Raw genomic sequence first — 19,100 nt, forward strand, 5'->3', positions numbered from 1 at the left:
GAGGAGTAGAATTAGGACAGGAGGTTGCCACCTTTCCTGGTACATGTCTGGGCCTTCCCAAGTGAGGTCAATCTCAGTTTGAGAACTTCTAGGCTAGGAGCACCTCTTTCATTACTGCATTAACCAGTTAAATTTAGAGAGTATAGACCTTTGAAAAAGAGGATTTGCAAAGGAGGTCTGCTTTACTGTAATCCTACCGAACAAAGGGTATTTTTTCAGTCCCTTTTAAACATGAAGGAAAATGGAATTGGGAAAACAAATAACTTGGGTTCAGTTCCCCGGAAACAGAAAACTAGCTCAGCACCGATGATGGAAAAGTTCTCTTTGTCTTCCTTTTGTAGTTGCATGAAATCTCTGTAATACATTCTTTCAGCTGAGGAAACCAAATGCCTTTGGAGCAGTAAGGGAGGAGCTGGTTAAATATTGACTGTTGGCTTAGTTAAGTTTTGTAGATTAAATCCTGCCCATGTTCAGCCAAACATAACAAACGCATACCGGATGAGGCTAGTAATAAAGGTTTTGCAGAAGTGATGAGAAAACAGTTATTCCAATCCCTGCCTCGATAGATCCCTTGCATGTGTATGAGTGTGATTGTGAAGTAATATATCACATTCAAAATCCCAAATAACCGATTGTCCTTTAAAAAGAAACAAGCAAGATTCTAGTTCTCATAATGATTGGAAAGAATCTTAAAACATGTGAGGGGAGGAAAGCGGGTCTTGTGGTAGCAAGCATGATTTTTCCTTTTTGCTAACCAAGGTCCACCTTGGTTTGCATTGGGATGGGAGAATACATATGAGCTCTGTAAGATATGAGGGCCTAGCTTAGCGGAAGAACATCTTAAGGTTCCAGGTTCGATCCCTGGCATCTGCAGGTAGGGCTGGGAGAGACTCCTGCCTGCAACCTTGGAGAAGCTGCTGCCAGTCTGTGTAGACAATACTGAGCGAGATGGACCAAGGGTCTGACTCGGTACAAGGCAGCTTCCTATGCTATTTCCACTTTTCAAGCTGCATGTGTAGGAGCTGATCCAGACACAATGAGAAATGCATTTTCTGTGGTCTTATAGATAGAGTGTGTGTGTGTGTGTGTGTGTGTGTGTGTGTGTGTGTGTGTGTGTGTGTGAGAGAGAGAGAGAGAGAGAGAGAGAGAGAGAGAGAGAGAGAGAACTACAGCAACTCTAGATTAGACTTGTTAATATGATCCCACCTGGTTCAGAGAAGCAGCAAGGCAGGGTAGGAGAGCCAGGCTTGCTTCCGATCCACAGTCGTGTGGACCCAAAAAGCAAGGTAGGAGGAGGGAAGAGTGATTTTTGAGTGGGAGGCAGGACCTGGGAGGAGAGCTGGTCTTGTGGTAGCAAGCATGACTTGTCCCCTTATAGCTAAGCAGGGACTGCCCTGGTTACATATGAATGGGAGACTTGAAGTGTGAGCACTACAAGATATTCCCCTCAGGGGATGGAGCCGCTCTGGGAAGATCAGAAGGTTCCAAGTTTCTTCCCTGGTATCATCTCCAAGATAGGGCTGAGAGAGACTCCTGCCTGCAACCTTGGAGAAGCCGCTACCAGTCTATGTAGACAATACTGAGCTAGATGGGCCACTGGTCTGACTCGGTAGAAGGCAGCTTCCTATGAGAGGAGAGCTGGTCTTGTGGTAGCAAGCATGACTTGTTCCCTTAGCTAAGCAAGGTCTGCCCTGGTTGCATTTGAATGGGAGACTAGAAGTGTGAGCACTGTCAGATATTCCCTTCAGGGGATGGAGCCGCCACTCTGGGAAGAGCAGAAGGTCCCAAGTTCCCTCCCTGGCAGCATCTCCAAGATAGGGCTGAGAGAGATTCCTGCCTGCAACCTTGGAGAAGTCGCTGCCAGAATGTGAAGACAATTCTGAGCTAGATGGACCAAGAGTCTGACTCAGTATATGGCAGCTTCCTATGTTCCTATGTACCCAGTTTATCTCCACAGCATTTTACCAAGGGTGGACAAAACCCCACCCAACCCAGCTCCCGCCTCCCACATGAGTCCCTCTTCCTTCCTCTTGCCTTGCTCTTGGGAGTTCTCCAACCGAGGGGAGGATTGTGTGAATGAACCTATTGTTTTCAGATGAAAATCTAACTTTCCAATAATCTCAATAATTTGTAAGTTTAAAACAGCCCCATGTTGCTCCCTACCAGTGTTCTCTCTAGTTTTTTCCATCTCTGTGCAGAAACTAGTTTTCTTCTGGGCAGCAGTATCAAGGCAGTGTGTGTGCATGTCTGTTCAGAGTGGGGCCTTCCTGATTTAACCTGAGCGGGATCCAAAATTAACTGAGTGGATATTAAAAAAAGGTGTGAGCGCATGCACCAGCTCACGCCTTGGAGGGAACACTGCTCCCTACCGTTCCCACCAAAGAAAGCATGTATGTTACACCAATGTATTCAAGAGGGCTGAGCCAGCACATTGGGATGAAATTTGGGGCTGTAGAAATGAGAATTGTGGGGTGCCAATCTGTTCCTTCTAAGGCATGCGCAGGTACACACGCTCATATGTTTTGTGATGTCCACTCAGTTAATTTTAGGTCCCGCTCAAGTTGAATCAGGAAGGCCCCACTCTGAATAGACATGCGTGCACACTGCCTTGATACTGCCACCCAGAAAAAAATTCATTCCGCACACAGATGAAAAAAATTAGAGGGACCACTGCTGCCGGTTGCCTTCCTCTGAAATGTACCCCAACCTCCCTTTAATTTGCTGCTTCAACAATTCTTTGCAAACTTTGCAGCCATAGAAGGAAGTGGGAAGAATGCAAAGATGCAACAGAAAACTAATAATCTAACAAAAAAATTATCTTCCAATAAGCCTATGTGCGTTAGAAAGACCTTTAAAGGAAAACACATTTTGTAAAACTTTAAACTTAATCAAGCAGTAGCAACTTTTAATGATTTTATTTTGACTTTTATTTTTAATAAAAGTACTGCAGATGGCAAGTTCCATCTTACGAGATTCCCTCCGGGGTGAGAGAAGGGGGAGGGAGGTGTCCCCCAGACTCTTGGATCCAAATCTAAGCTAGAGAGGAACTCCTAAGCCAAGTATGAAATGTATTGCGATTCCCTGAGATGCATATTCTGAGCCACTGAATTATGTACTTTAGCAACATCACAATTTACAGTTGTTGGAGGGATCAGGGCGTACTGACACATCTTCCAATTGTTGTGGTAAGGTTTCCAGGGGTGTGTTCTGTTTTTTAGCCTACTTTCCAGTGGGCTTATGATACCACCCAGCATTCCACGTGGGTGTCTGTCCGTGTGTGTGTCCCCCACTATCAACTTCACAATGACTGGACCAGTATGAACCACATTGGGTACAGTTGTAGGGACACCTCAACGGCGTAGCTTATACTGATGTCAGCCAACCCAGTTCAAGATGGCGGTTGTGAAAACATTTGAGGTGTAAGAGGGCTAACTTGTGAACCGCCTGACTGATTGGAACCAAATTTGCTGCAGCTGTAGGGACACATCCCCCCCCCCAATTCAAGATGGCAGACGCGTGAACATTTAAGGTGCAAGTGGGAACTGATTTGGACCAAATTTGGTACAGTTGTAGGGACTCATAGGGACACCTCAAACGCATAGTTTGTGATGTCATCCACCCTCATTCAAGATGGCGGATGCATGAACATTTGAGGCACAAGTGGGCTAACTTGGGAACTGCCTAACCGATTTGGATCAAATTTAGTCCCATTGTAGGGGCAGTAAAAGGAACATAGGCAGGTTAGTTCTTACTAGAACAACTTGTTTCTTATTTTCATCTTTTTGAGGTGGTTTCTGTCATTGTTCCTCACTGGGAAAGACCCATACCATGATTCATGGCATAAATGTTGTGGCTTTGGTATTTCTAGAGATTTTCCTGCTTGTGGACTTCCCTGCGTTGCCTTGGTGGCCACTGCATGAAGCAGGATGCTGGACTAGATGGGCCTTTGGCCTGATCCAGCAGAACTTTTCTTATGTGCTTTTGACAGAGATCTCCATCAGTGTATGAAGGCAAAATATGATTCTATAAAAGAAAAAGAAAAAAACTTTCAGAATGAGGGACCTTGTTTTAATCTGTTTATCTTCTTCCGTTCCATTTTTAGCACCAATAACTCAGCCTGTGAATGAACAGGGAACATTCGGGAGCCTAGAAGGTGCTGTCGGAGCCGGCGTTTTATCCCTGAACTGGCTTAGTCAAGTAAATAAAACTACTGTCCTGTCTTGTGTGAGGGAGGGCTAAGGACATGGTGACCAACCTTTTGAGGGAGGGCCAAGACCACCCCAACACCCCAGGAGAACACTGTATTTTGGCCCAATTCCCTCCCACTCCTCAAATCGGTCTCTTCTAGAATCAGCAGTCCCTTAACCCATTGGGTTCTCAAATTTGAGTCCCCCAATGATGATATTATTAAGAATAATTATACACAGCTTTTAAACAAAAGAGTTCTCAAAATGGTTTACATTGAAAAAGGAGTGAGAAGGTTCCCTGATCCAAAAGGACTCATATTGACTCTTGTAACTGGGGATGATGGGAGTTGTAGTCCAATAATACCCGAGGACTCAAGAGTGAGAACCCCTTTCCTAATTCAATGCCCCACCCTGTGCTGGTAAGTGATAGGAGTTTGTAAGTGCATGTAGTCTTTAAAAGATAACAGATAGCTTTTACTACAAGGTGTGGGAACCTGTGGAACAGCTGCCTGGCTCACCATGTTTAACAGGACAGATGCACTATTTTGAATGAATGGTGCAGTCCTCTTTCTACAAGGCCTCTGTTGCCTAAATGGAGCTGGATACCAGTCTTGTTATGCAGAAAGCAAAGTTAGCTGAAGGATCCTTTAACAAGGCAAAATAAATAGACAACTGGGGAGTCTTGAATGCTAGCCAGAAATGTAAACTATTTATTTATTTATTTGATTTCTAGGCCGCCCCTCCAAAAATGGCTCAGGGCGGTTAAATTTTCTTTAATTCTTAAATTAAATTTCTTTAATTCTTGGTAATTCAAATGACCCAGTCGTGAAAGATGTGCAAAACAGGCTCCCAATTTACATGGCTTATCCTTGTTTAGAATTTGGTTTGTGAAATGCTAGGACTCCCCCCCCCCCACACACACACACACTTCATTTTTGCATAAAATTCCATGTCCTAGAATTATCCTCTTTGTTCTGGGTGGGGCAGATAGAGCTTCAATAATGATGCTTTCCTAATCAGTGTATTTCCATACTGAGGAAACCTGCACCCACTGAATTTCTGTCCAACATACACCTCTTAAAGGCACAGGGGGTAGGGAGGCCACAACCATATCAGTACTCCCTGCCAATGTTTTAATACAGTGTGGAGTCACAGTAGTAATGGTGTTGTGTTCTGTGCATATTCGCTTATTGCTTTATGCGTGTGGAACTGTTGTGTTAAGAAGACCTGCTTCTTTAAAGGTGTGTGTTTGTCCTAGAAAGCATGACTGTGGGGTTGCTGTACTTGTGAAATTGTAAGTGTGTGCTCTTGCTAACAGTTCTTGCTTTCTGCAATGGTGGTTGTTGTACTATTTTCAGCTGTGACTGTATGAGGGTTGTTGCATTGTGAAACTGCCCCAGCTTGTCTTGGTGGTTGCTGATTAATTAATCCTGCTGGAATCTCCCCTGGATCCCAGCAGTCAGCCCTGGCATATGTAAAGTCATTTTAAAAGAGAAGTGCCCCAGACCATGTGCAGAGTGCTTTGTCCTCATCACTGAGCAGACAATAGACCCTGCACCAGCTTTGGAGGCAGAGCATCAGGCTAGAAAGCAGAATTTTCCAGGTCAACAAAAAATGAGAAAATAGCCAAAACATAAAGGGTATTCGCATAATCGGGAGGTGAGGTGGGTGAGGGGAAGGCTGCGTGATCCTGCAACATTGGTGGGAGCATGGACTGCGCTCCCACATGTTCTGCACTGCTGTGTGCCATGTGGATCTCTGGAGGCCAGGACAACGCGTCCTGGCCTCCATGTATCCCACAATGCAGCGTGCAACGGGCAAGGTGCATTGGGGGAAAAGCCCAGTGAGATGGGTGCTCGAGGCTCCTGGCTCTGCATGTCCTCAGGCTGCGAGCAACCTGAGCACACACACGGTCCCGTTGCTGGGGTTAAGGGTTCACTCAACCTCAGCTAAAAGCCGGGCTTCAAAGTGGGGTTCGATGGGCGTGCGGTGCCAGGATCAGCGTGGATCCTGGCGCTGTACACGAACAGCCTAACCCAGGATGGCTGCTCTAGTCTGGGTTAGGCTGTCGTGAGAACAGCCTTCTCAGGGGCATACGGACCGGGGAGCAAGGGGGTACGTACCGGTCATCCCTGGCCGCCAGGGTCTGGGGGAGCCACCAAGGCACCCCCTCAGCCGGGGTGCCCCCTTGTCCCCTCCTGCACCCAGCCGGCCAACGAAGCACTTGCCGACTGGGTGCACAAGACACACCCCTCTCCTCCCCAACCAGCATTTCACTGAAACACTCGCTGCGCCAGGCTGGAGCCCGGCCTGCCAGCGTCTCACTAAAACGCTGACTGGGGAGGGATGGGGGAGGGTCCAAATGAACCCTCTCCCGGGTATTGGCCCCGCCCCACATCTGATGTCAGATGCAAGGGGTGGGGCCTATGCCGAGGACGGGGCCTGTCAGCCCCGGCAAAGCTCCCCTTCCCCAGTGAGCAGTTCGTGGAATTGCTGACTGGGCGCTCCTTCCCCTGCCTCCTCGAGAAGACAGAGAAAGGAGCTCCCCGTCAGCGATTCCACGAACCGCTCACTGGGGAAGGGAAGTTTTGCCGGGCCCCGGTCTTGGCATTGGCCCCGCCTCTTGCACCTGATGTCAGATCCTGGGGGCGTGGCTTGGGGCATGCGGGCACTTTGCACTCTCACTGGTCAGGCCTATGGGGTCGGGGTCAGCACAGGACTTTATTCTCCAGCCACGGCCAAGCTCCTATGCCCCTGAACCTGAGTTTTTTTATTGCCTATTGATTTTTTTTTTTTAAAGAGCCAAGCGGTGAATTTTAGGCATGACGAATGATTAGCCGAAAATATTCTGCCTACGGGGACTTTTGAGAATCAGCCTCCACATTCCAAGAGCAGTGTGTGGAATTTGAATAGCCTGGGATAAACGGTTGTTCAAATACCGTTTCTGGCATGGCTGGCTCCTTCCCTAGGTGGACTAACATTTGGCTTCTACACCCACAAGTCTCTCCAGAGGGTGGGGCTGGAACCAAACAGCCCCACCCTTGCAGGCAAGTGGGTAGGGAAGGTGGCAGACTGAAAAAGAGCGGAGGGAGGGAGGGAGGAAGAAGAAGAGGCAGGCTGAAAAAAGCCAATGTTCAAGTAAAACCCTTCATTAACAGGTAGGAAGTGGACTTTTTAAGCCTAACCCCTGATAACTGGGCAAAAAGGCACCTTTTTAATATGGTGATTCTTTTTATTTAGCAGGAGGAGAGCAACTGGCCCTAACCACCCCCAGCACAGTACCTCCAGTGACTGTTGCTGGTGTCCATCTTATGTTTCTTTTTAGATTGTGAGCCCTTCGGGGACAGGGATCCATCCTATTTGTTTTATTTTTTTCTCTATGGAAAAGTGGTACTATATAAATATTTGTTGGTGGTGGTGTTAAGCAACCTCCCCCCAAAAGCTGCAGGGACTCTGTTTGGTGCATCAGTGATAATGTTTTCCCCTTTGTCTCATGATCAACATACTCCCTGCAAAGTGACTACAGGTGGCCCTCGTTCTCCATGCGGGTTTCCACAGATAAAGAAACCTTAACCCTATGGGGATTGGGGGGTGGGTGGGTTAGATTCCTAAGCACACTGAAGTGTGTTGAAAATGACTAGAAAAAGGGGGGGGGAGCAAAAATAAGCACAGTATCTTGCTCTCCAGCAGTGCTCCCAAAACTTCCAAATCCTCCAATTTTTGTTCCTTTTTGGTGTATCAATCTCCCTCCACCCCCAGAAAAGAGCCACAAAATAGCTCACCACTACAAAATGGCGGCAGGAAATTATGTCAGAAGTAATTACTGGCCACTTCAAAACCTCAGGTAGGCAAAAATAACTATTTTTGCCCCATGAATTAAAAAAACCTGGGTCCCTAGGACCCAGCCATGGATACGTTACCCATGGGGTAATGAGAGCCATCTGTATTTTTGGAAAATGCCATTTCAGCAGCAAATAGCCACTTTAAGGATGGCGGTTGTGGAACAACAGGGGCAGAGAGTGAGAGTGTTCAAACCCCTACCCAAGGTGCTCCCACACTTGTATCAGAACCTGCCCCACTCAGCAGCTATTCTGAGGTTTAAAAGAACCACTTCCAGTTTCCTTTCCACTTTAAGCCTGTCTGTTATTGAGGAATTGAGCATGAGTTCCTTGAGAAACTTGGGTCCCCAGATGTTGTTGGACTACAAGTCTCATCATCCCCTGCTACCATTGGCACTGGGTGATGGGTGTCGTGGTCCAACCACATCTGGGGACCCACGTCTGAGAACTCTTTGTTTTAAGGTAATGTTGTTTGGCCCTGAGAGGCAGATTGAGCTTGGAGCAAGATAGGGGGCTTGCAAAAGCAAAGCCAGAGTCCGGCCTTTTGCCTGGCAAAGATGGAGACCACCTGACCTGGAAGCATTGATAGCCAGGTGAGGTCAGGAGGGCCCAGTGGGCTGCCTGAGGAGTGATGATGGCGCAGAGTGGGAGGACAAAACTGCAGGTCGAGGAGGCAGACCCTGAAACTGCTGAGCACTCCTAATCCGTGTTTGCGGGGAGAACATGAAGGAGACCAGAGCACCAGAAGAGACAATGACTTCTGGGGCAGAACTGTTTTGCTCAGAATGTGTTGGGTGCAAGAACAAGACCTGAAGCCTTTTATAAAACTTCTTTAGCGCCGTTTTGAGGGTCCCTTCTTTCCAGTTTCCCTCTGTACTGTCCCCTACCCTTTGCCTCTCCCCCTGCCCCTGCTTTTAAGAACAGGAGGTCCCTGGTTCATGCCCAGTAGCAGCTTATCCTAATGAGCTGGGGGCAGGAGGCGGCACACACCCAAGGTGCAGCTGGCTCTGGTTCCTGCCAGCTCCACTTGCTCCTCTCTCTCCCACCCTGCCTCGCCCCAGCATTAATGAGGGCCACGCTGCCTGCAGGCTGGCCGTTCATCAGGTAGAGCTGTGCGGGCCAGCCTGCAGGCAGTGCAGCTCTCATTAACACTGGGATGGGACGGGGGTGGGTGGGGAGAGAGAAGCAAGCGGAGCTGCTGGAATTAGAGGCAGCTGTGCCTCATTTGGCAACCCCGGCTCATTAGGATGAACCACTATTGGCTGAGCCTGAAACCTGTGTTTGGTTTCAGGATCAATCAAGTGATGCTTAAAAAAAAACAAAAAACTAATTCTGGGTCAGAGGCTGTACTGGAGCAGGTCCCACCCCTTATCTTGCCTAGCAAGGAGTTCTCCTGTCCTCCATCTCTCCACCTTCGCACCCTGCACTGTGCATCTGTTACGCTCGTTGCTGCTTAATTGTAGTCAGGAGACCAGGGTCTCTCTAATGCTTGTTCCCTCTGCTTTTCCTTCTCCTTTTCAGTGCCACTGACTTGTGCCTCGACTTCTATAACTCGCCATGGCCAAATTAGAGACCCTCTCCCTCCTCAGTGACCCCAGCTACCACAGCCAGGAAACATTCCACTCTTTCGACCCCAGGCTCTCCGAACCCGCCCCCCAGGGCACTATGGGAAGCGTTGGCAGCGGTGTGGCCAACGAACAAGAGTTTGCCATGAAGAGCGTGGGCACCAGGACTCAGAACAGTAGCCGGCAGGTTGATGGGTCCCGGAATAACTACTCCACGCGGGAGATCTCCAACCGCTACTCTGGAGAGGAGAAGACCTACAAGTCAGAAAAGATCTCCAACTCCATATACATCAACGGGGACCTGCGCAAGAGCGAGAAAGTCAAGGCGGACCTTTGCGGGAACGTTGCAGCCAACAATGAGAAGAATATGCCACCTCCTCCCCAGTACAGAGAACCCAGTAACCCACCAAAGATATTGCCAATCTCTGGGAAACTAGACCAGGTGAGATTCCATTTATCTTCTCAAACGATGGGGACCTTTCTCTGAGGGTTGGAAGCAGTGTTCCCTGTGACAGGGATTCCCAGCTGTTGTTGACTACAACTCCCATAATCTCCAGCTGCGGTGGCCAAAGACCACTGCAGCTAGGGATTGTGGGAGTTGTCGTTAACGACATCTGGGAATCCCTGTCACAGGGAACGTGGGTTGGAAGTCATCACCAGTCTGGAAGTGGTTGTATAGTGAGGAAAGGAGAAGGCTGATTTTTGGCCCTGGTTCTAACTGTTAGAGATAGTGGAATCAGCTGGGTTTCCTGGAAGAGAGTTTCTTAATCTTTATCAGACATTGTTTCAGTTTGCTTCAAGTAAGAAAAAACAGAGATCCCGAGTAAGTAGGTTACAGCTTAGGGCCTCACATTATGAGAGGCCTCTGGATATCAGGAAATGACTGGATTTCAATTACATAATTAGTTGCAAAATAAAGGAGAAAGACTCTAAAACAGACATTATTGTCCTGATAAGACAAAAATATACTTATATGGCTGCACAGTTATTTATCATATTGAGTTAAACAATCTGTGCAGAAATAACTGAGTTATATCAAAATTTTATTCCCCTGGTTTAGACCAGTACCCGTCATCCTGGTTACAAGCAGCATTCGCCTCTTCAGACGAACACTGTTGTAACCATGAGCAGCACGGCAAGGGAGGGTGTGTGGTGCGCTGACACAGGACTTGCGACCCGTTTTGTGATGCAGTTTGGCCTTCTAACCTTGACATAGTTTAGGGCCTCGGCAGCTCATTGTCCAGCCCTGCTAGTTAATAGTATATTTGCCCCTGATATGGCTGCTTTGGGCTTTCAATAACATATACAGCATTGTATATGCACAAGCATCATAAATTGTTTAACTATAAACAGTGCTCATGGTGGCTTACAAAGGTGCTTAAAAATGATAACACAAGGAAGACATCAGCAACAAATAGCAAAAAAATAATACAGAGCAGCAAACTAATAGAGCCATCAAACTTCCAGGAGGCCAGAATGTGTACAAATGAGAGCAGAAAGTGAACCGAGAGAAGGGAGTTCCCAAGTTTATGTCCTTCCCACAAGTCCACCACAGATGAGGGGCAGATTCCTCCCCACATATCTCGAGTGACAAGGCAGGATCCAGTGCTGCTCATGGTTGTGCTAGGGAGGAGGTGGGTATTGAGGCAAGGATGTTGAACGTGTGGAAGGAAGGAGGTGCAAATCCTGTCACTATTGGGACCAGGACCAAGATGGAGGGCTTCTCCAGAATGTCTGTCACAAAGACAACACAATAAACACTTGGCCACATAAAATGCGCGTATCTTCAAAACCAGGACCAAAATATATGAAAATGATATTCAGTTCACAGAAATATTTATTCAAACTTTGAAATGCAAACAGAATCTAATAAAATGCCCCCAAAGGACATAAAATGTCAAAAATACTGTATATCTTCAGAATATTGTGTATAGTACCAAATGAATATTTGGTATTATACACAATATTCTGAAGATATGTTTATATATTCTTCAATTAATTCTTAACTATTAAATTAATATTTTAACCATATTTATAAACCTCCTGACATAGGACTCTCCAGGAGATTTCCCAGACAGTAGGTTTCACCATGGGTTTTCTGTGAGGCTTTACTGCGAGTTTGAAGTTGCCAAAAAAAAAACCCAATGCAAAAAGTGGATTTTTTTACCCCGGATATAAATCGGGCGACACTCGAATGTGTGATGAAAAACCCGAATTGTGTGTGAAGTGCTCCCCAATAGCTCACAGGGACTTCGGGGTAAATTTGGCCGATATGTCAGAATGCACACCTCCATTCTAGAGGACATGTGAACTAAAAGCCAGGTGTGAAAAACTTCCAGGCATGATACAGCTGTTTATTTTATTTTATTTTATTTATTATATTTGTACACTACCTCACACTTGCATCTCTGGGTGGTTTACAACAACATAAAAAGCAGTAAAGATAAAACAGTTAAAATGGCAATTTAGTTAACATTATATAAGACAAAAACAATTAAAACAGTTTTTAAAAATGTTGGTGTATATTTAATAACTGGTATTATTTGGAGGACCACTGCATCAAGATAACACTGCAGGAGTGGAGTTGCAGGTTCGGCTGCCCAGTCAGGGAGGCAGGGATGTGGAGAAAGCACAGAGCAGTGGACAGGCAGGGGGACTAGGGACTAGCAGACTAAGAGGGCACAGAGCCTAGAGGATGAGCTGCTCAGAGGTGAGGCAAGGGTCCACCCTGCCTGTTGCTCAGCCAGAGTCCCAGGCCTGGAAGCATGTGTAGGTCAAGAAATTATCTTCCTTGGAGGCCTTCGGGAGAGCCTTAAAGACCCATCTTTTTAGCCTGGCTTTTAATGACCTCTAGGTCTAGTTTTAATTTTAATCTGCTTTTACATGGTTTTTAATTTTAATTGTTACGTATTTTTATTTTATTTTAGTGTAAACTGCCCTGAGCCACTTTAGGAAGGGTGGTATATAAATCTAGATAGATAGATGAGCCACTTTAGGAAGGGAGGTATATAAATCTAGAAAGGAAGAAAGAAAGAAAGAAAGAAAGAAAGAAAGAAAGAAAGAAAGAAAGAAAGAAAGAAAGAGAGAGGCTGGCTGTATTGGAAGGTTGAGCCATTCTGGGAATGGTGATGTGGGGGGTGGGGGAGAATACTACCTTGAGGGTTCCATCATGGTAGACCAGGAGGCTCCTGGTTTGAATCCTGGCTGAACTTGACCACATGTGTCCAATGCCACACCATGTCAGTAGGAATGGTTGTCTGCTTCTCCTAACTTCATGGAGTAGAGGTCTATCAACGCTACTAGTTGGAGGGCCATAGGCCACCTCTGAGGCTATAGTATGCTTCTGAGTACCAGTTGCAGGGGAGTCACAGCAGGAGAGAGGCCATCCCCTCACCTCCTGCCTGTAGGCTTCCAGTGGCATCTGGTAGGCCATTGTGTGAAACAGGATGCTGGACTAGATGGGCCTCCTTGGGCCTGATCCAGCAGGGCTGTTCTTATGTTCTTGGCAGGCTTGTTGATGGAAGGGTAGAGCAGGGCCAAGGGGAGTTTTTTTTAATTGAGATGCTTTATTTAAAACATGCCTACCCCACCCCTCCAGCATAGTGCTGCTTGAGGCAACTTACAGCAAAAACAGCAATTACAAAATAAACACAGATAAAACAGGCGGCATCAGAAAATTAAGAGCAATAACGTAGAAGCTAAAATTGGTTTAACTGGGGAAATGGTTGAAACCAGATTTAAACTGCCTCTTGGGTTTTCAAGCTGCTTTTAAAACTCAGCCGGGAGGGAGACTGGCAAAGCTCCTCTGGGAGGATGTCCTGAAGGCAGAGGGCCAGTATGGAGAAGCCCTTGTTCCTGCCAACCAGACCTGTGTCCGTGGTGGGTCGAGAGCAGGGCCTGCGAGGAAAAGCGAAAGACCCTGGCAGATTTATATGGGCGAATGCAGTCCCAGAGGTGATACCCTGGTCCCAAGCTGCGTACGCTTTGAAGATCAAAACCAGCGCTTTGAGTTTGACCTGGAAGCCACCTGGCAACTAAGGAAGCTGCTGCAAGATACATGCAGTTCTTGTGCAGTGATTAACACCCACAAGCCTCCTCGCCAAAGTGTTTCAGCACCTGCCTTGCTAGCATTCCTGCCAGATATTAAGGCAGTTGGTACAATTATAATGAGAAGAGGGCAAGCCTCTTGCACTAATTGGGAACTGTGTGTACCCCCATTTTGTGATAAGTAGGGGGGGAAACAGCAAAGGCAGAGGGGGAGGAGGTGATCATCTGGGGGAGAGAGCTGGGTCTCCAGGACGCAGAGTGGAATGGCATTGTCCTCCCCAGCTCTAATACGCAGCACTAGAGGAGAGCTAGTCTTGTGGTACCGAGCATGCATTGTCTCCTTTACTAAGCAGAGTCCACCCTGGTTTGCATTGGAATGGGGGACTACATGTGAGCAGCACTGTAAGACGTTCCCCTCAGAGGATGGGACCGCTATGGGAAAAGCACCTGCAGGCTTGTATGCAGAAAGTTCCAAGTTCCCTCCTGGCATCTCCCAGATAAGGCCGAGAGAGACTCCTGCCTGCAACCTTGGAGAAGCCGCTGCCAGTCTGTAGACAATACTGAGCTAGATGGACCAATGGTCTGACTCAGTAGAAAGCAGCTTCCTATGTTCCACTTTACCCAGTTAGGAGGAATTGGCATCTGACCTAGCTCCTCCCTCCCAGACCAGCACGTCCTCACCCTCCAACCTTGCTGTTTACCTCACACATGATCACAAGACAGGAGTGCACCTAGCTCTTGAACTAGGGCAGGACACTTCTTTAGGACACTTGTCTTACCCTCCCTAGCATCTTCTGAACTGCCTGCTTGTGTCTGTCTCCTTTATAAATCCGTGTACCAGTTTCACTTTCAGGTTCATCACATGAACATTTGCAGCTTACTTAAGAACATAGGCAGCAGCCAATTACTGAGTCAGACCATAGGTCCATCTCGCTCAGTATTGTCTACACATGAACATTTGCAGCTTACATGAAGCTTCTCCAAGGCTGCAGGCAGGAATCTCTCTCAGCCCTATCTTGGAGATGCTGCCAGGGAGGGAACTTGGAACCTGCTCTTCCCAGAGCGGCTCCATCCCATGAGGGGAATATCTTACAGTGCTCACACTTCTAGTCTCCCATTAATATGCAACCAGGGTGGACCCTGCTTAGCTAAGAGGACAAGTCATGCTTGCTACCACAAGACCAGCTCTCCTCTTAACGTATACTGTACCAGGTCAGAGTGTTGGTCTGTCTTGCTCAGGACTGCCTGCTCTGACTCGCAGTGCCTTTCCAGGATATCGCTCCAGGGAGGTCTTTCCCAGCCTTCTTACCTGAGTTCCTTGGACTGGTGATGTCAGCGACTGAACCTGGGAGTTGGGGAGGGGCTGGAACTCAGTGGCAGAGCATCTGATTTGCATGCAGAAGGCCCCAGGTTTAACTTTCACCATTTCTGGGAAGGCCTGGGGGAAGGCTGCTGTCTGAACCCAGCCCTGCCCTGCCTGTTCAGCTAACTTCACTGCTGCTGCTTTGAACTGGTTTCCCTAGGTAAGTCTGCAACTTTAGCCGGGCAGGCACGTGACTCCCTCAGCAGCTGCCTGGGCCATTCTACCTATTGAAAGATGCAGCCATGTATGCACTGCCACTGCAGCCTTCTTGGTCCATTTCCTCTCTTTCTCCTCCTCCCTCTAGTCCACGTGTGACTGCTGCTTCCTTCGTGGCTCCTGTGTCCCCACTCTCCTCCTGCGGCTGCCCTCTCCCTGCTTTGGGTTTTGTATTGGCTTGATGGACTTCTGGACTGATCCAGCAATGCTCTTCTTATGATCATCAAAAGCTTTTAACAAGGAGTTAATCCAGTGCCGGCTTATACAAAACCCTAGACAGGGAGAAGGGCCATTGTGCCTCCTCAAGAAGCATCTTGACCTTTGGTGTGCCCTCTTTCTTTTCTCCTTGCAGAGCAACGAGCCCTTAGTTAGACCTTCAGCCTTTAAACCAGTAGTCCCTAAAAACTTCCATTCCATGCAGAATCTGTGCCCCCCACAGAACAATGGGATAACAGAGAACCGAAAGACCTTGAACCACACCAACAGCAATAGCCCTTCCACAGTCAAAAGCGGCCTGGAGAAGCCCAGTCTTAACAGGACTAGCAACCAAGCAGGGGGCCTCTCCGATTCTGGCCGCAACTCTTTGACAAGCTTGCCCACCTACGGCACAGGCTATAGCCAGCACGTGGGCCCCATGAGTGCTTCAACCAGCCACATAAACCGCATCGGAACGGCCTACGCGGACAAGAACATCGTGGGATACAATGGGATATCTACCTCAGACAGCGGACGGTCTTCAAGCAAGAGCACATCTTCGTTCAGTAGACTTAACCATCTCAACGAAACGATGCCTTTCCACTCTCCCTCAACGGATGACATCATCCAGGACCTGGAAGATAGGCTGTGGGAGAAAGAGCAGGAGGTCCTGCAGATGAGGAGGAACCTGGACAAGAGCGAGGCAGCCATTTACCAGGTCTTTGAGGAGAAGCAAAAGATCTGGGAGCGAGAGATGGAAGATCTCCGGCAAAATTACGCCAACAAACTTCAGCAAGTCTCCAAGAAGGCCCAGAGGGCCCAGCAAGCTTTGCAGCTCCAAATCTTTAAGCTCCAGCAAGAGAAGAAGAAGCTCCAGGATGACATCGGACAACTGCTTCAGCAGCGGGAGGAGCTGGAGAAGAAGTTCGTTGCGTTCAAAAAAGAGCAGGCCGAATTTCTTCCCAAGATCGAGGAGACCAAGTGGGAGGTATGAGCAAAACACTGTTTGTGTCAGGGGTAGGTAATGTGTGGTTCTCCAGTTGTTGTTGGACTACGACTCCTGACATCCCCTGCTGTAATGAACTGTGGCTGGGGATGATGGAAGTTGTAGTCCCAAAACAGCTGGAGAGCTGCACGTTGTTTACCCCTGGTTTATATCATGCAAGCCATATAACTAGTGGGTGGATTCAGATGTACAGTAGCACCTGAGGTTCGTGTGAGCAGCTGGTTCCCCTGGTGCATATGCTCCCCGTGTGAACCTCTACTTCATGTCCTGCTGCCAATATTGGTCTTGTCACCCAAATCCACCAGTCTACGGCCTCTGCTTCCTGTCCAGGTCCCAATATGCTGAAATCCACGGCATATCCTGCCCCACTTCCATCAGGAGATCACACATCTGCACCTTACTTCAGATCTACATTTCAGATGTTGGGTTTCCTGATGGAAGTTAGGGCAGAATATGCCAAGATTTGTAGTGTCTTCCAAACCATCAATCTCAGCCTAGCAGGACCGGGACAGGAAGTAGAGGCTCACCCGGGGAACACAGTCTCCCGGGCAGCCATCAGGTGCCACTGTACAGGATTACCTCACCATCTGCGGTTTCACATATCGGTCACCATAATGGACACCCGACCTTGGCATATGTGGGAAAAAATTGGCAAAAAGGGGTTAATTTCGCGTATCTGCAGGTCGGGGATGGCCAGATATGACTTCAGAGGTCATTTCCAGTTGCCATTTTGACCAGGAGCCATTTTATGGCTCTTTTAAAAAACACCTCAATTTTTCCACTGAATTTCAGGGAGTTTGGGACTTGCAGGGAGCATCCTTGGACTCCTGAAGGCTCGCAGAGCATGGTAGGACAGTTTATATGGCTCATTGGGGGTTGATTTGGTTCCCCCCCCCCCATTTTTTAGTCTGAGAACCTAACCCCTGCAATCCCATAGATTCAATGACTCGTCTGTGGTTTCGTTACTCACAGTAATCTGCAGGAATGGAGCCCCCACAGATAATGAGGTGCTTCTGTGTGTGCGAACTCACCGAGGTTTTGGAAGGGACACTACTACTTTCATGGTAGCATCAAACTATGGAATCCTAGAATTGGAAGAGTCCCCAAATAGTCTCAAGGTGTGTTCAGAATATAGGTTTCCACATTCCCAATCTGGTACTATTGCATCAACCCAGAGGTCCGGAAAACTGGCAGAACCCCTTAATGTAGGTTCAGTGTGCAAGTTTTATCATGTGCCACACTGTGCCTCCTGTAATAACAGTATGGTCGGGCAGAAGGGCTCAAGAAGTGTGGAGGCTGACAGCAGGCACGTGAGGCAGAGTCTCTGTCTGGAGACCGCTACAGAGCAAATCAGATAGTACTTGGTATGTTATCCGAACTAGTCTATAAAATCCTGGAAATGAGTATGTAAGTGTCAGAGTTCTTTATCCGTCATGAGTGTTCAGATCTCCTTCTTTTTTTAAAAAGTATTCCAGGTTGGCTGATAGGAAGCTAGTAGTAAAGCTGTTCACACAGCCAGAAACTGGATAGGACCAGTGTCCTACCCAGGTTTAGGAGTTGTGTGCTTGCTCAATTTTCAGTTGTGTGGGAGCAAACAATTAGGTTGGAGGAGGGACAGGAGCTGGGGAGGACAGCCTTGTCCTTTCCAGCTTTCATACCCAGCATTTGACCAAGGCAGGAGGAAAATCTCCCAAAACCTGGATAGGACTTCCTAGGAGAAAGGAGAAAAGAAGGTCCGAGTAGACCAGAAGCAGGTGTTGAGACATGCCGTGATTGGTGTGTGTGCTTGTGCCCATGTGCGTGCATGCATGCATACAGTATGTATGTGTGCTGTATACATCCACATTCTGTCAGCAAGAGCAATCTACCTGCAATCCATTTAACCCAATTTATGCTCGCATCTTCCTTCTCCAATATTCTTCTAGACTAATGGTCCCAGTAAAAGGTTTTGTCTCACTTGCTCAAGGTTGATCAATGTGGGGTGTCGACTTGTCTTAAGGAGGCACTGTTGGTGGCTCAGCTATGGTGGGTCAGGCCACTTCAGATCTGTTGTTCCAGCAGATGTCATGGTATCACTACCTGGGAAGCCAGTCACAGGCAAGGAGACGTATCTTTGGTTTTGCTGGATGGGGTGAGGGCAGTGGAACGGAGTATGCCAACTCCCAGCAGAGGTGTGGTACTTTGCTATCATACCTCTAAAGTAGGCCTACTCGACTTAGGCCCCCAAACTGTTTTTGGACTACAACTCCGATAATCCCCAGCCTCAGTGGCCAATAGGCAGGGATTATGGGAGTTGTAGGCCAACGTCAGCACGAGGGCCAAAGTTGAGCAGCCCTGCTCTAAAGAGATTCTCTCAGGAACCGTTACCTAGGCTTGCTGCCCCTATCTCTCCTTATTCCCTTCAATCTTCCCTTTATAATCCCTAGCCTGGCCACACCCACCGTCCCAACCAGTGGCAGCTGGAGGGCGTGGCTCAATGAAGACATTTACCCCAGCCACAACTGCGTGCTGGTTCACATATTACCTTTGTAATGAGGGGTGTGTGTCTTTGATGTCGGGCCCAGAGGGCAGAGTAGGGCATATGGACTCATTTGACCATCAATATTTATCGACCTGTGGGACCGACACAGCATCTTAAAAACTAACCTAAAGCTAATAGTCTTGTGTTCAGTCAGTCAATCA

The 19,100-nt window shown here is 47.8% G+C and overlaps 1 protein-coding gene across 11 annotated transcripts in view; it reads left to right on the forward strand.

Moving 5' to 3' along the window:
- LZTS3 (leucine zipper tumor suppressor family member 3) overlaps positions 1–19,100 on the forward strand; it is a 119,020-nt gene that overhangs the window by 83,657 nt on the left and 16,263 nt on the right. For 7 of the 11 annotated variants that reach the window (XM_053254629.1, XM_053254626.1, XM_053254634.1 and 4 more), the window contains 3 exons: positions 4,103–4,197; positions 9,548–10,033; positions 15,570–16,400. In XM_053254629.1, coding sequence (XP_053110604.1) covers positions 9,584–10,033; positions 15,570–16,400 — 1,281 coding nt within the window. In that variant the 5' untranslated portion in view covers positions 4,103–4,197; positions 9,548–9,583. Of the gene's footprint in view, positions 1–4,102; positions 4,198–7,290; positions 7,346–9,547; positions 10,034–15,569; positions 16,401–19,100 lie in introns of those variants that run through there. The other 4 variants (XM_053254631.1, XM_053254633.1, XM_053254635.1 and 1 more) reach the window with 2 other exon arrangements.

Source organism: Hemicordylus capensis, chromosome 5 (assembly GCF_027244095.1).
Source record: "Hemicordylus capensis ecotype Gifberg chromosome 5, rHemCap1.1.pri, whole genome shotgun sequence".
NCBI classification, from domain to species: Eukaryota; Metazoa; Chordata; class Lepidosauria; order Squamata; family Cordylidae; genus Hemicordylus; species Hemicordylus capensis.